The sequence below is a fragment of the Macaca thibetana genome, chromosome 1 (genome assembly GCF_024542745.1).
Source record: "Macaca thibetana thibetana isolate TM-01 chromosome 1, ASM2454274v1, whole genome shotgun sequence".
NCBI classification, from domain to species: domain Eukaryota; kingdom Metazoa; phylum Chordata; class Mammalia; order Primates; family Cercopithecidae; genus Macaca; species Macaca thibetana.
In genome coordinates, this window is record NC_065578.1 from 166479816 (window position 1) to 166495290 (window position 15475).

General features: G+C 34.8%; 1 protein-coding gene across 2 annotated transcripts in view; it reads right to left on the minus strand.

Moving 5' to 3' along the window:
- CFH (complement factor H) overlaps positions 1-15475 on the minus strand; it is a 113716-nt gene that overhangs the window by 34253 nt on the left and 63988 nt on the right. For both annotated transcript variants that reach the window (XM_050782512.1, XM_050782513.1), the window contains exons 10-11: positions 13635-13817; positions 11537-11713 (exon numbers count right to left, since the gene is read on the minus strand). In XM_050782512.1, the coding sequence (XP_050638469.1) occupies positions 11537-11713; positions 13635-13817 (360 nt within the window). The remainder of the gene's footprint in view (positions 1-11536; positions 11714-13634; positions 13818-15475) is intronic.

The window sequence follows — 15475 nt, forward strand, 5'->3', positions numbered from 1 at the left end:
AAAGAGACGGTGCAGGAGCGTCATAGAGAAATCATGGAGAAAAGCCAAAGCATGGAAAGAGATAGAAGCAAGAGCCTCAAAGGTTGACTAGGATCCTGTGGGACTTCATAGGCAATGTAGGTAGGAGTCTTTTGGACTCCCTGCAGCTCACCATGTGGATCCAAGCTGTCGAGAGCTCTTCTGCCTTCATGAACCCACACACTGGTGTGAGTGGAGATTTGGGAACTTCTTGAGGGCATTACACCAAACTACTAGCTTGAACAGGGTCATTTGCCTTCCCCTTGGACCTAAGATACAGTGGTAGGTTTCATGCCTGTAGTGCACTCATGTGGGGACTGTATCCTACACAGGAACCTCAGCCCTCTGATCCCATAACACCAGAGCCGCACAGATATTCCCTGGCACCTGGTTGGATGTGGCAGTCCCCCATAGCTGGTTGGACCCAAGGGAGTTACAGCATTCTCAGTAGTTTAACCATCAGGGACTGCCATTCCTAATGGAAACTGCAACAAAGGGACACCCCTTTTGACAAAGAAGACTGTAGCATTCACTTTCCCGTGTGCAAGAGCAACCTGCTTGTGGGCTGAAAATGACTACACCACTTCCAGCAGACCCATAGACGCGGTGTTTGGCTCTGCAAGGGAGGAGTATAGATCCATCTCAGGGGCCCAGTGGTCCCAGTGCTTGGGCACAGATGTAGAGAGGGGGACATCTCCCCTCTGCCCAATTCTGTGGACATAGCTGTGGTCACTCGCAAAGGAGACTGGTGCAGACACACCAGAGGACAGACATTCTAGGTGTATTAAGGGTGGCTACATCTCCATTGGTGATGTGCCCAGTGAACCCAGGCTTGCAAGAAAGACAAGCTAGGGATATCTCACCAGGGTCTTCCCCTGACACCCCTGTCAGGGCTGGTGCTTGTGCTCATCCTTGGAGCATCCAAGGGTGAGCTTAGTGGTTCAGATCCACCCCGTTTTGTCCCCAGCTCCTCAGACCATTGTACCTTTCATAGATCAGTCCATTTCCTGGGGCAACAGAGAGTTTCTCCCATAAACAATGACAAGCACAGGCTCAACTGCTTCTGCTGCAGCTGGCTCTTGCCTGTCCACGCCACCTACTGTCCTGAATGTTAAACTGCACAGCCCAATGCAAAATGCTGACACTAGGGCATGATGCTGGAGAACGAAGTTAGTTTTCTGCGAAGTCTTCCATACCAGCCCTTCAGGAGGCAGTAAGCCTCGTCATGCACCCAGTACATAACTACTACAACCAGCAATTAAGAAACCCATCACACAAAAATTGTCGCTAACCAATGTACTCATACAGCGTCTTTACCATGGAAAGAACCCAGAACCTAAACCAAATAACTCTATACAACATACATCATAGTCATATTCTCAAAGGGAAAAACAAATCCTATCTATTGGAAACTACAGTCAAAAATAAGAAGAGATAGTTCATCTGGATGAGAAGAAACCATTGAAACATTTCTGGAAGTATGATTTAAAAGAGCATATTACAACACTCCCAAAGGATCACACTAACTCTTCAGCAATAAGTCCTAACCAAAATACAATCTTTGAAATATCAGATAAAGAATTTAAAACATTTATTTTAAAGTAGCTAAATGGAGTCCAAGAGAAAGTTGAAAAGCAACACAAAGAAATTAGAAAAGAAACTCAGGATATGACTGAAAAATGCACCAAAATATGTTTTAAAAAACAAACAGAACTTATGGTAATGAAAAATTCATTGAAGAATTACAATATATAGTTGAAAGATTTAATTACAGATTATATCAAGCAGAAAAACTTGCTCTCAGAGCTTGAAGACAGGTCTTTCAAATTAACCCTGTCAGACAAAAATAAATAGCAAATAGCTTTTTTTTAATGAGCAAAGGTTTTGAGAAAAATGGTGTTCTAAAAAAAAGAGAAAACTTAAGAGTTATAGGTATTCTTGAGGGAGAAGAAAGAGCTAAAAGTTAGAAAACCTTTCTGAGGAAAATTTGTCTCCTCTTGCCTTCTTGGTAGAGATATAGATGTTTGTACACTAGAGGCTCAGATAACACCAGGAAGATACATTGTGAGATGAACTTCTACAAACATATAGTCATCAGGCTATCTAAAGTCAATGTGAATGGGAAAAATTATAGAATCAGCAAGAGAACACATCTAATCAACTATAAAGAAAATCTCATAAGACTAACAGTGGACTTCTCAGCAGAAACTTTACAAGCCAGAAGAGATTGGTGTCCTATTTTCAGAGTTCTTTTCAGAAAGATTATTTCATATTTCTTGAAAAAACACCTATTAGAGTTATATTTTGTATTTTGCTAAACTAAGCTTCATAAATGAGGAATACATAAAATCTTTCCAAGACAAGCTAATACTAAGGGAATTCATCACCAGTAGAAATCCACTTTAGGAATTCACCCCACAATAAATGATCCAGGTTGTTCTGAACATGAAATCAGATGGTCAATACTCACCATCATAAAGACATGCAAAAGTACAAAACTCACAGGTCTTATTAAATAATTACACAGTTGAGACTACAAACCAGCTAGGTAACAACTAACATAATGACAAGAACAAAACCTCACATGACAATATTAACTTCTAACATAAATAGATTAAATGTTCCACTTAAAAGATACAGATTTGTGGGCCAAATTTAGAAAACAGAAACCAACCACATGCTGCTCACAAGAAACCCACCTAACTGAGAGTATCTTATACAAACTCATGCTAAATGTATGGAAACAGGTATTTTGAACAACAGAAACAAAAAGTATTTGGTATAGATATATTTATATATAAAAAAGACTTTAAATCAACATCAGAAAAAAAGACAGTGAAGATCATCATATAATGATAAAGGAAGCATGAAGATATAATAATTCTAAATATATATGCACTCAAAACTTCAGCACCCATATTCATAAAGGAAATGCTACTAGAGCTAAGTGGAAAGATAAATGGCAATATAATGAGGGCAAGCAAACTCCACACGCCCAATGACTGTACTAGCCAGATTTTCTGGAAAAAAAATAAACAAGGAAACCTTATACTTACATTGGACTCTAAAACAAATGGACTTTACAGGTATTTAAATGACATTCCACCCAGCAACCTCAGAATATATGTTCTTCACACCTGTGCATGGAACATTCTCCAAAATAGACCATATGCTAGGCTACAGCCACAAAGCAAGTTTCAAAAAACTTTAAAGCTTAGAAATAATAACAAGTATCTTATCAGAACATGGTGAAATATAACTAGAAATTAATGTCATAAATAATTTTCAAAACTATCCCTATACATGAAAAGTAAATGACTTACTTCTGAGTGATTTTTGAGTCAGTGATAAAATTAAGATGGAAATTAAAAAAAAATTAAAACAAATGAAAATACAGACACAGCATACGAAAACCTCTAGGATATGGCAAAAGCAGTGCTAATAGGAATGTTTACAGTGTGAAATGCCTGCATAAAAAGATAGAAAAGTCATAAATTAACCTAACCTTGCAACTAAAGAAACTAGAGAAAACAGAACAACTAAACCCAAAACTAGCAGAAGAAAACAAATTTTAAAAAATCATAGAAGAACTAAGTAAAATTGGGACCAAATAAACAATAGAAGATCAAAAAACACAAAGTTAGTTTTCTGAGATGATAAACAAGATTAATAGACCACTAGCAAGACTAATTGGGAGAAGAAGAAAAAAGGTTACAATAAACACAAGTACTTTACTTCCACACAAGTAGAAATAAAAAATAGAAATGTTGCAATTGATACCACAGAAATAAAAAAATCACCAGAGAATCTAGAGAAAATGAATAAATTGATTAGAAACATACAACCTTCAAAATTGAACAAGGAAGGAATAGAAATACTGAACAGATCAATACCACCAATAACAAGCAGTGAGATTTAATCTGTCATAAAATCTCTACCAGTTAAAAAAATATAAAAGCCCAGTGCCAGAAGGATAAATGGCCAATTTCTACCAGACATACAAAGGAGAATCAATATCAATCCACTGAAACTGCTCCAAAAACATCAAGGAAGAGAAAATCTTCTCTAACTCATTCTATAAACCCGGCCATCGACAACAGAACAAATAAACTAGTGTTCAGTATCCCCATTGAGAATACCTGCTAAATCCTAAACGAATACTAGAAAATTTAATCCAACAGCATATCAAAGTGATGATACATCCCAATTAAGTGGCTTTTATTTCAGGGATGCAAAATTGGTTCAATATAAGGTAAATCAATAAATGTGACTTGCCATATAAACAGAATTTTTTTAAAAATTAGATGATTATTTCGATAGATGCGGAAAAAAATTGATAAAATTCAGTATTACTTCTTAATGAATATAGTCAAGACACTAGTCGTGGAAAGAACATATCTCAAAATAAAAGCCATATATCACAAAAACCTACAGCCGACATTATACTAAATGGAAAAAGTTGAAAGTGTTCCCCCATAACAACTAGAATAGGATAACAATGCCCAGTTTCTCTGCTTTTACTCAACATAGTGCTGGAAGTCCTAGCCAGAGTAATCAGGCAAGAGAAAGGAATACACGGCATTCATATGGAAAATGAGGAAGTCAAATTCTCTCTGTTCACTGATGATATGATCTTATACCTAAAAAATCCTAAAGACTCCTCTAAAAATTCCTAAATTATGTAAATGAATTTAGTAAAATTTCAGAATACAAAATTGATGTACAAAAATTGGTAGCATTTCTGTACATCAATAATGGCCAACCTGAGAACCAAATCAGAACTCAATCATCTCATTTCCAGTAACCATAAAACAAATTAAATATCTAAGAATGCAATTAACCATGAGAGTGAGAGATCCCTGCAAGGAAAACTACAAACACTGATGAAAGAAACTGTAGAGGAGACAAAAATATGGGAAAACATCCCATGATCATGGAATGGAAGAATCAACGTTATTAAAATGGCAATACTGCCCAACACCATCTATACATCCAATGCAATTCCAAAGAAAATGGCAACATCGATTTTCACTTAATTCAGAAAAAAACTGCTCTAAAATTCATATGAAACCCTAAAGATCCCAAGTAGCTAAAGAAATTCTAAGCAAGGGCATCACGTTACCTGACTTCAAATTATACTACAAGCCTGCAGTGGCCAAAACATCATGGTACTGGTATAAAAATGGACACACAGAAAAATGGAACAGAATAGAGAATTCAGAAATAAAATCACAACTTACAACCAACTGAACTTCAACAAAGTAGTCAAGAACATACACTGAGGAAAAGAGGCACTATTCAGTAAATGGTGATAAGAAATTTGGATAGCCACATGCAAAAGAATGAAACTGGACTCCTATCTCTTGCCACATAAAACAATTAATCCCAAATGGATTAAATAATTTAATGTAAAACCTGAAACTATGAAAATCATGCAAGAAACCTATGGTAAACTCTTCCGGACATTGGATTAGGCAAAGAATTTACAATTAGGACTTCTAAAGGAAATGCAATAAAATCAAGTACAGACAAATACATCTGAATTAAACTAAAAATCTTTTGCACAGCAAAAGAAGTAATAAACAGAGTAAACAGACAACCTCAGAATGGAAGAAAATATTTGCAAACTATGAATCTGAAAAAGAACTGATATTCAGAATCTACAAAAAACTGAAACAACTCAACAAGAAAAAAATCAGGTAATCCCATGAAAAAGTGGGCAAAGGATATGAAGAGACATTTTGCAAAAGAAGACATAAAAATGACCAAGAAACATGAAAAAAACTCAATATCACTAATAATCAGAGAAATGAAAATTTAAAAATGATTATCATGTTATATTAGACACAACGGCCACTGTGAAATACTCAAAAAATATTAAATGTTGGTGACAGTGAGAAGAAAGAAGAATGCTTATACGCTGTTGGTAGCTATATAAATTAGTACAACCTCTATGGAAAACAGAACGGACATTTCTCAAAGAACTAAAAACAGAACTACGATTTCATCCAGCAATCCCACCGTGTATCTACCCAAAGGAAATAAATTATCATATCAAAATGATAGCCGGACTCATACGTTTATAGCTTCACTACTCACAGCAACAATTATATGGAATCAAACTAATGGTCCATCAACAGATGATTGGATAAAGAATATGTGGGGGGGGGTGTATATATATACACACACACACATATATATACACACACACACATACATACACACACACGTATATATATATACACACACACGTATATATATATGCCATAGAATATTACACAACTTAAAAAAAAAAAAAAAAAAAAGGAAAAGAAAAGAAAAAATCATGCCTTCAGAAGCAACATGTATAAAACTAGAGGCCATTATTTTAGGTGAAATAATTCAGATTCAGAAAGTGAAATCCTGTGTATTGTCACTTATAAATGGGAGCTAAATAAAGTGCACATACGGAGAGTGCTGAATAATAGACATTGGAGACTCAGAAAGGTGGCAGGATAGCAGGAGGGTGAAGAATAAGAAATTACCTACTGGGTGCAATGTTCACTATTCGAGTGACGAATACACTAAAAGTACAGACTTCACCGCTAGGCAATACATCCATGCAACAAAACTGCATTTGGACCCTCTAAACATATAAAACATAGAAATTAAAATTTAAAAAAGAAAAGAACGCATCATAAAACACCATGGGAATATCTTAAGAAGTTAAATTTATAATAGAACTGGAGAGGATCCTGAGAATAATGATGATATAGTATCTGTCATTGCAGAGTCAAGGATACCTTTATTTAACTGAAACTAAACCACCTTCAAATAATTCCTGGTCTCGTCATGTTTATAATTCTTGGTGATTGACATATACATCACAAAAAGGTAAATTATCATCAAAGATTTATTAGTGAAGATGTATGCACTAAGAAATTAATTAAAATTGGTATTTTTGTTTACTGTAATCAAGGAAAAAGAACCCAAAATAGCATTTCTAATATATTTTAAGTTAGAAAAACATAAAAATCACATAATTAATATATTACAAATAAAGAAAACAAACTAAGATATATTTTCAAGGTCACATGGAAAGGCAAATTCTAGGTATCCCGAATATTTATGCTAACATATAACAATTTGGGGCTGGGCGCAGTGGCTCACACCTGTAATCCCACCAGTTTGGGAGGCTGAGGCGGGCGAATCACAAGGTCAGGAGATCGAGACCATCCTGGCTAACACAGTTAAACCCTGTCTTTACTAAAAATACAAAAAATTAGCCGGGTGTGGTGGCGGGCGCCTGTAGTCCCAGCTACGGGGGAGATTGAGGTAGGAGAATGGCGTGAACCCAGGAGGCAGAGGTTGCAGTGAGCCGAGATTGTGCCACTGCACTTCAGCCTGGGTGATATAGCAAGACTCCATCTCAAAAAAATAAAAATAAAACAAAGTAATAATTTTGTTATATCTACTATTTATATCAATGTTTAATAAATTTGATAATTATTCTGATTCAAATAAGAAATGTGTAAAATTATCTCTTACATGTTTATAATTTTTAAAAACCAGCAACATTACCAAATATTATCCAAAATACTGTTTTTCTTATTCAGAATCCTCCTTTCTTGCTTGCTTAGAAAAGTACAAGCTAGAATTCAAAAATTAGAATCATACTAAAAGGAAAATTAATTACATCATAATCCCAATTATTACTATATAATTACAAAATTAGATTTAAACCTATTCTTAAAAGTAATGTCACAAAATAATAACTACAGAAATTTGCTTTTGTGTTTGTTTTAACGAGTTTTGCAGATTATTTCAGAAAATCACACTTGAATGAGAATTAACGGGATTTCTCTCCTAAAAGTGTATACCAATCTTCTACATAGCAATTCTTTTATTTGTATGGGTGTTTATTTACATTTTTTGTTGTTAATTTTCTATAAATTCTCTCTGTAATAATACTGTGAAAAGCATTATCTTAAAAAGAAAAGGTAAGATCTTGATTATTGGGTATTATTCAATTGCTGTATTTAATATAGAGGTAATAACTTAGGAAACGTGATTTAGAGAAGAATGTGAATGGACACTCCCTGAATTAGAAATATTTTTCTTCATCTAAAACTCAAAACCCTAAGTCCTAGTACTAGATATGTGAAATATTAGTATGAATTTTTAACTCTGAGGTATATACTCCTTGAAGATTATAAAACTTATTTAGCTTAAGTGCTCTGTAATAACACTTGGAATAACACTGTGGAAAATTTTCAACAAAGAGAGACCTCCTAGGACAGTTGAAATGCACTCAGATGTCTGTCAATCTGTATGCAGTTTTCTGTTACATGGCTGAGAGAAGAATATTTGAAACGAATACTAAGCTGGCATTTCTTCATTTAATGTTTGGAGGCTTGTACTACACTAGCAAATTCCTAGTTATGTGTTCAAATGATCCTAAGTCTTTGTACAGTTTGCAATAGAAAGCCATTTTCTACATCAGCTTCTACTGCTATGTCCGCCACTCCAACTTTCTCTCCTTTAGGTTTTCATTTCATGTCTGGTGATTGGAAAGACTATTCAAATAATATATTCGCGATTTTGTGTTCTTTTCTGAAGAAGACCCCTCAAAATTGTAAAAGCTTCTGGCTTCATAAAACCTAAATTTACCTATCATAACAGAAAAGAAACTTATGATTCTCTTAAATTAAGCCTCCCTCTCTCAATTAGAATAAAATTCAAACTCTTTATGATCCACGCCTACTCTTCCAGTGTTATCAAATATCTCTCTCCTCCACTAAATCCAGGATTCAGATTTTACAATCTTTGAATTTTATTAAAAGGTAAAGTTCTTTCCTGCCTCAGCTGTTGCACATACCCTTCTCACTAAATGAATGGCTTTCAACCATTCTTTGCATAGATGACTTCCTATGTAAAACAGATCTCCAGTTCCTTTCCTACTATTTTCTATCTCAATCATTGGATTTTCTATTTCTCTGAACCCAGTGATCTATAAAATATATTTTAAATATTTTTATTACTTGGATATTTGGCTTATTTTTGTTTTGTTTTGTTTTGTTTTCCACTCTCTTATATTAGAAAAAAATCTCTGGACAGGTAGACCTGTGCTTGTGTTTTCACCATTTTCTACTGTCCTATGATAGGTATTTACATCTGGAATGACTCAAATTTAACTGGGCCTTTGACACTGTCGTTCATCTATAATTTACTCATTCTCTTTCTCAGCTGCGACTATTTCAAAACTTTTCTATTCTACCTAGTACTCCTCTTCCTCCTTCACCCACACACTATTCAATCTCAGATGACCATGTCTCATACTTCCCAGAATCCATCAGCTTTTACCATTTTCCAACCTTCCTGCTCATTTTCCTTCCCATCTCCTGTCACAAAGTTGTAAGCAGTCCTGTGGCCACCTGTCACAAGGTTGTAAGCAGTCCTGTTGCCACCAAAGTACAATAACTCCACAGTAGCTCTGAATCCCTTCCCCTTGAATTTTCTCAGGGCAATATGTAAGTCATGTGTTCAGCCTTTGCAGCTTCCCTTCTGTTGTGTCTGCTCTGGTGTCTTCCATCTTTTTTTTTTTTTTTTTTTTTTTTTTAATCTTCCTTCAGTGCACAACTTTCCTCTAGCTATATTCTGAATTTCCTATTTGATGAACAGCCAGAATCTTGAAAGAGTTATGTCCGTAGTCTGTATTAAATATCTTGCTCATTATTTTATTGACAGATCCTACTTAGGATCTGTCTTTTCTACTCTATTAAAAACCATTTTTGTTACACTTGCCGTTGGCCTGTACCTTACCTAATCCATCACAATTTCTGAACAGAACATAATAACTAAATTAGAAATATTTATCACTTTGATAATGATAAGATAATTAAATTACAACTTCCTTGACTTTATTATACAAGACACTATGGCAATAAATATTTATACATATTTTAGTCTGCTAACCAAAACAATCCTTTGAAATATTAGAACTGTTTGTAAATATTGTGACATTTTACCAATAAGAAAGAGTCAACAAAGCTTCAAATAGACTTGCTGTGTTGACCAAAGATACAGGCTTAGCAAGTAGTGGAAGTAGAATTCAGACAGGATGACTTCTTAAGCAATCTGTTACACTCCCTTTTCATTAATAATTCCTTATTTTTATGTCTATGGCAACATTCTAGATTTTTTCTCCTGTTTCTCTGGGTACTTCCCCTTTTTTTCCATTTTCTTTACTGTTTATTCTTCTTCTGCCTTATTTTGAAATGTTGTAATGTTTCAGGGCTGCGTCTTGAACTCTTCGCTCTTATCATTCTGTATTCTTATCCAATTTAGTGTCATCATTTATATGATGATACTCCGAAATGCATATCTCCTCGCTAGATGCATATCCAACTCCACAGTTCACATATCCAGTTTTGATTTTCCATTGGCAACTGAACCATAATGTGACCAAGTCAAAAGTTGCAACAGCCCTCTCAAAATGCTTTCTCTCCAGTCAGTACGATTTTCCAAAATGGTATTCCCATTTACCTACATACTTGTGAGAAAACAATTAAAAACAAACACATGAGTCCCTTGATCTCACTCTTTTTCACACCCAACGTTTAGTAACATCACCTGTACTTTCCAACACCAAAATGTTTTCCAAATCAGCCTTCCACTCTGCACCTCTTCTATCATCACTCGCTCTCAGTCCCCACACTTTCTCATTCTACCTGGACTCATTGTGTCGCCTCTTGCCTACAAAAAGTACAGCATCCAGGAAAACAATTCAACAAAACTAGAAATCAAATTATACCATTTCTTTTCTTAAAACTCTTTTATGGGCTTTCATCAGTCATAAAATGAATCCAAATGATAGGATGCCCTGAGCTGATCTTGACAATTGTTTCCTTGCCTCCCATCTAGCCTCAGCAGGCTAGACTCTGCTTTATCACCTTGAAATACATTGTTTTGTTTTTACAGCTTTGCACGTATTTTTCTTTGCCTTGGAACACTCTATTTATACACTTGTTTTCCTACAGAGTCGATCCTTCTTCTAACCTTGAAAAATAGATGGCTGATTGGAAAACATAAATGAGATTCATGTAATAGTTCTCAGAACTTGTTAAAGTTAGAAAATAAAGAACTACGCTCAGAAAGTACAGAACTTAACACAAAAGATAGTAGATGTAAAATAGAAATTAAAAAACAAATTAGCTGAAGAAATTGTAACAAATTATAATTTTGGTAATGAGTGCTAGGTTCTAAATAATTTGAAAGCTTTTATTTAGGGTAACAAAAGCAATTGTACTATAATCACAAATCTGGAAGGTAGGTGGCCCATAGGAAACATTAATTTAATGCACTATTTTAGAAATATTTTCAAAACCCCCCTTCTTTTCCCAGTTTATGTTAAATCAGGAGATACCTTGATTTTAGTCAACATTCCTTAAGAATTTCTCTATATAATTCAAATTTTTAAAATTGGAACACAGATTTATTTTCATTTTGAAAAATGAATTTCTGAAAAACCAGTACTTACCATAACATACGGGTAAATCAGACCAACCATTGTCACCGCACACTATGGAGCTAGTGGTGCTTCCAGTATTGCTTTCATAACCATCATGGCATTCATAGTCCAATGTGTCATTCAGCTTAAACCATGTGATGTTATTTTTAGCTCTGGCATTCTTAAATACTGGCATATCACAAGATTCTAGTCATAAAAAATTTAGAATATTATTTCTAATGTCATATGATAAACAACCTGAGTATTTCCCATTCTAAGAATAAAAAGCTTCATTGATTAGATACACTAATAAATAAGTACTGTACAAAAATAACCTGTGAATGGTGAGAATTTATTGTCCTAAAATAGTTGCCAAAAGTGAAAGTATATGTTTCTACACAGCATTTTTTTTCATTGCTTAAGCCCCAAAATCTATTTTAGGAACATTTTTCTTAATTCATTTATATAAAGCATTTATGACAATGCTAGTAATAAAACAAGTCACTACAGGTGTATATTACTTTTTTAAAGAAAATCATAACAGAATTTTGTAAATTAAGAGTCCAGACTAATCTGTAGTTAAGACATATGTAAAAAGGAAAAAAAAGATTGAAAAGATGAATTCGCATGTTATACAAGACATTTTCTCTTTCATAATAAGAAAATCTTAAAAGAATAATTAAAAATTTAGTATAGGCCGGGCGCAGTGGCTCAAGCCTGTAATCCCAGCACTTTGGATGGCCGAGATGGGCGGATCTCGAGGTCAGGAGATCGAGACCATTCCGGCTAACACGGTGAAACCCCGTCTCTACTAAAAAATACAAAAAAACTAGCAGGGCGAGGTGGCGGGAGCCTGTAGTTCCAGCTACTCGGGAGGCTGAGGCAGGAGAATGGCGTAAACCCAGGAGGCGGAGCTTGCAGTGAGCTGAGATCCGGCCACTGCACTCCAGCCTAGGCGACAGAGCGAGACTCCGTCTCAAAAAACAACAAAAAAAAATTAGTATAAAATCAGTTTTTTATGAGGAGTAACATTTTTTGTAAACTAGACCTCATATTAAGCATAGACATTAAAAAAATGAAAACAGTGTACATGAATAACCTAGATACTCACTTTACTTAACATGAATATATTAAACATTACTTCAAATATATTACTGAAAGGCGGGCAGATGATTTGAGTTTAGGAGTTCGAGTCCAGCCTGGTAATATGGCAAAAACCCGTCTCTACTAAAAATACAAAAATTAGGTGAGCATGATGGCAGGTGCCTGTAATCCCAGCTATTCAGGAGGCTGAGGTGGGAGAATCGCTTGAACACGGAAAACGGAGGTTACAGTGAGCCAAGATCGCGCCACTGCACTCCAACCTGGACGACGACAGAGTGAGACTCCATCTCTTTCTCTCTCTCTCTCTCTTTCTCTCTCTCTCTCTCTCTACACACACACACACACACACACACACATGCACACACACACACATACATATATAAATGTAACTGAGTGGTTTTGCAAAAAAGTAAGACAAACTGAGCCAGTTGTTCCTAGAAAATCTTCATAAATATCTACATAGTGTGGTAGGAAAATCATGCAATAGAGCAGAAATTGGTACCATCTAGGAATATTTTGTCTCTCTACTACCTATATATTTGCAAAAATTTTCTAAGGGGGAAGATATTCAGAATTGGACATCTCCTACAGTGCCAAATCTACACATTATAGAGTTTAAATTATTTTGATATTATGCACTATGCACCCATATCTTCATTAAAAACATTACTTTTATATCTAGGAGCAAAGACTTTGATATAAAAGGCTAATCACATAAAACAGGTATATATAACAGTCATAAAGGTCTCAGCTAAAGCACAATCAGTTTAAACCAGAATACACATAAAGCTCCCTAACTTGTTTAACACAGAATGCTTTAGAGTAGGAAAAGCCTGAATGGAAAGACAGACTAATATTTGAGTAATTAATATGAAAAGGAAAAAATTGATGTCTGCTATGTTCCTCTAGGTTTCTTTTTCTTATCTTTTCAAATGAAATTATATCAGCCCCCCAAAAGAGACTAAAGTTAGTAAACTTTTGTGTATCATCTGGACAATCAATACAAATGTAATAAATTACTTACTAATGCACGTGGGTTGAGCTGACCATCCATTTTTCCGACAGGTAATTGATCCTGATGTTTCACCATCTGCTGTTATGTATCCTAGTTTGCACTGATATTTCGCTTGTTTATTTAAGGCATATGTATACTGAGATTCAGAAATAAACCCATTCTTAATATCTATACTTGATTTGGAACATGTTTCTAAAAGGGAAGAGAATAAGAAAAAGACAACCAAATGTTCGATAACATTTTATGAGAACTTAAATAATATGTGAATATAAAAAATAGTAAGTCATTTGTAACTGAAAACCTGGGTAATCATAAGCATTCAAATACTTAAGTCAAGGAAAATAAGTTCTGAGTTGCCAAAGATATTATATCAATACTCTTCATCATTTTTTAAAACAAGGCTCTATTTAAGATATCTATAATTCTTTCTAAGAAATTATTGGAAATCTGTTGTCTAATGGATTTGGAATTCTCCAGCATGTTAGAAGTCAATAGACAATGAATATTATTTCTGAGGACTCTTTAATCTTGCCTATTTTAGATCTTTTAGGCAATTCCAAAATTCACTTAGCCAATTGGAGTATCTGAGATCCTGTGATGATGTTAGAAAATCTGCCAAAATAACTGTCATAGCCTTTGGCTCCAAGAATTTGAAATGCCATTCTTACTGTGTGCTTCAAAGTAAATGGACATGCGGAGTTCAAAGAAGATGAGAGACAGTAACAGATTTATTTATCTTGAAAGGCCAAAATGATGATTCCTCAAATTATGTAGAACTTAACTTGAAAGAGTGGAAGTCACTGTTTCTGTAAATGGATGACAGAAATTACTGTCAGTTACTAGGTTGCTTCCCGGAACTCAGCTTCATTTATAAATAACACAGGGATAAGGAGAAAATCAGAAGAGGAAACATTAAATATTTTGAATTGAATGATAATAAGAATATATTAAATAAAACTTGGTGAGATGACACTCAAATAGTGCTCAGAGGGAAATTTATCATTACATAGCTCTAAAAGAAAATAATAACTGAAAATAAATTATGATTTATAATAAATTATAACAAAGAAAACAAAATCCAGCATGACTACAAATTTTAAAACAAATCCAAATATGAGCAGAAATCAAACAGAAATCAAACAGTAGACACAATTTAAAAAGGTAAAAGGCCAGGCAAGAATAATGAAGTAAAACAGAGTTCCAGCCACAAATAAAGAAATGGAACCAAATAGATGAAAATAACATTTTCAGACATTGGAAAACGGGAAGCACCTAATTCCAGAGAAAAAGTGACAATGAGATGAGTTCCATCATCAAAGTGACTTTATGCTGGGAGAAATTTTCCAAATAGCAGCAGAGAGGAGGAGAATTCAAGCAGAAAATGACACACTTGCTGAGTAGAAGAAACAAAAGTCAGTGTTCCCAAAGAAGATGAGGTCACTAGAATCTGCAGAAAAGAAGGGGAGGTCACTAGAAAAGAGAGTGAAAAAAAGAAGAAACTATGGAGTGAAAGGGCTCTACAAATATCCACAGCAACTCCCTGGATTATTTGGCTGAATATTGACACTCTGGAGAGTAGAGCAAAACTCCCCAAGAATGGACCAAGGATACCTATCAGATGAAGAACACTACCAGAGAACAAAAAGGTAAAAGATTCCCAGAGCACACACAACACAGGGAGACATTTAAATGGAATCAATCAGAGTAGAAAGACTCTTTTGAACATCTAGGTCATTTAGTAGATACATCAGAAGTAGCTTAACATTCTGAACAAACTGTCTGCAGGTAAACAGTTTACCTAGAACTGGGACACAGTAGCCTCCCTAAACCAGCCCTTTAAAACCTTAAAA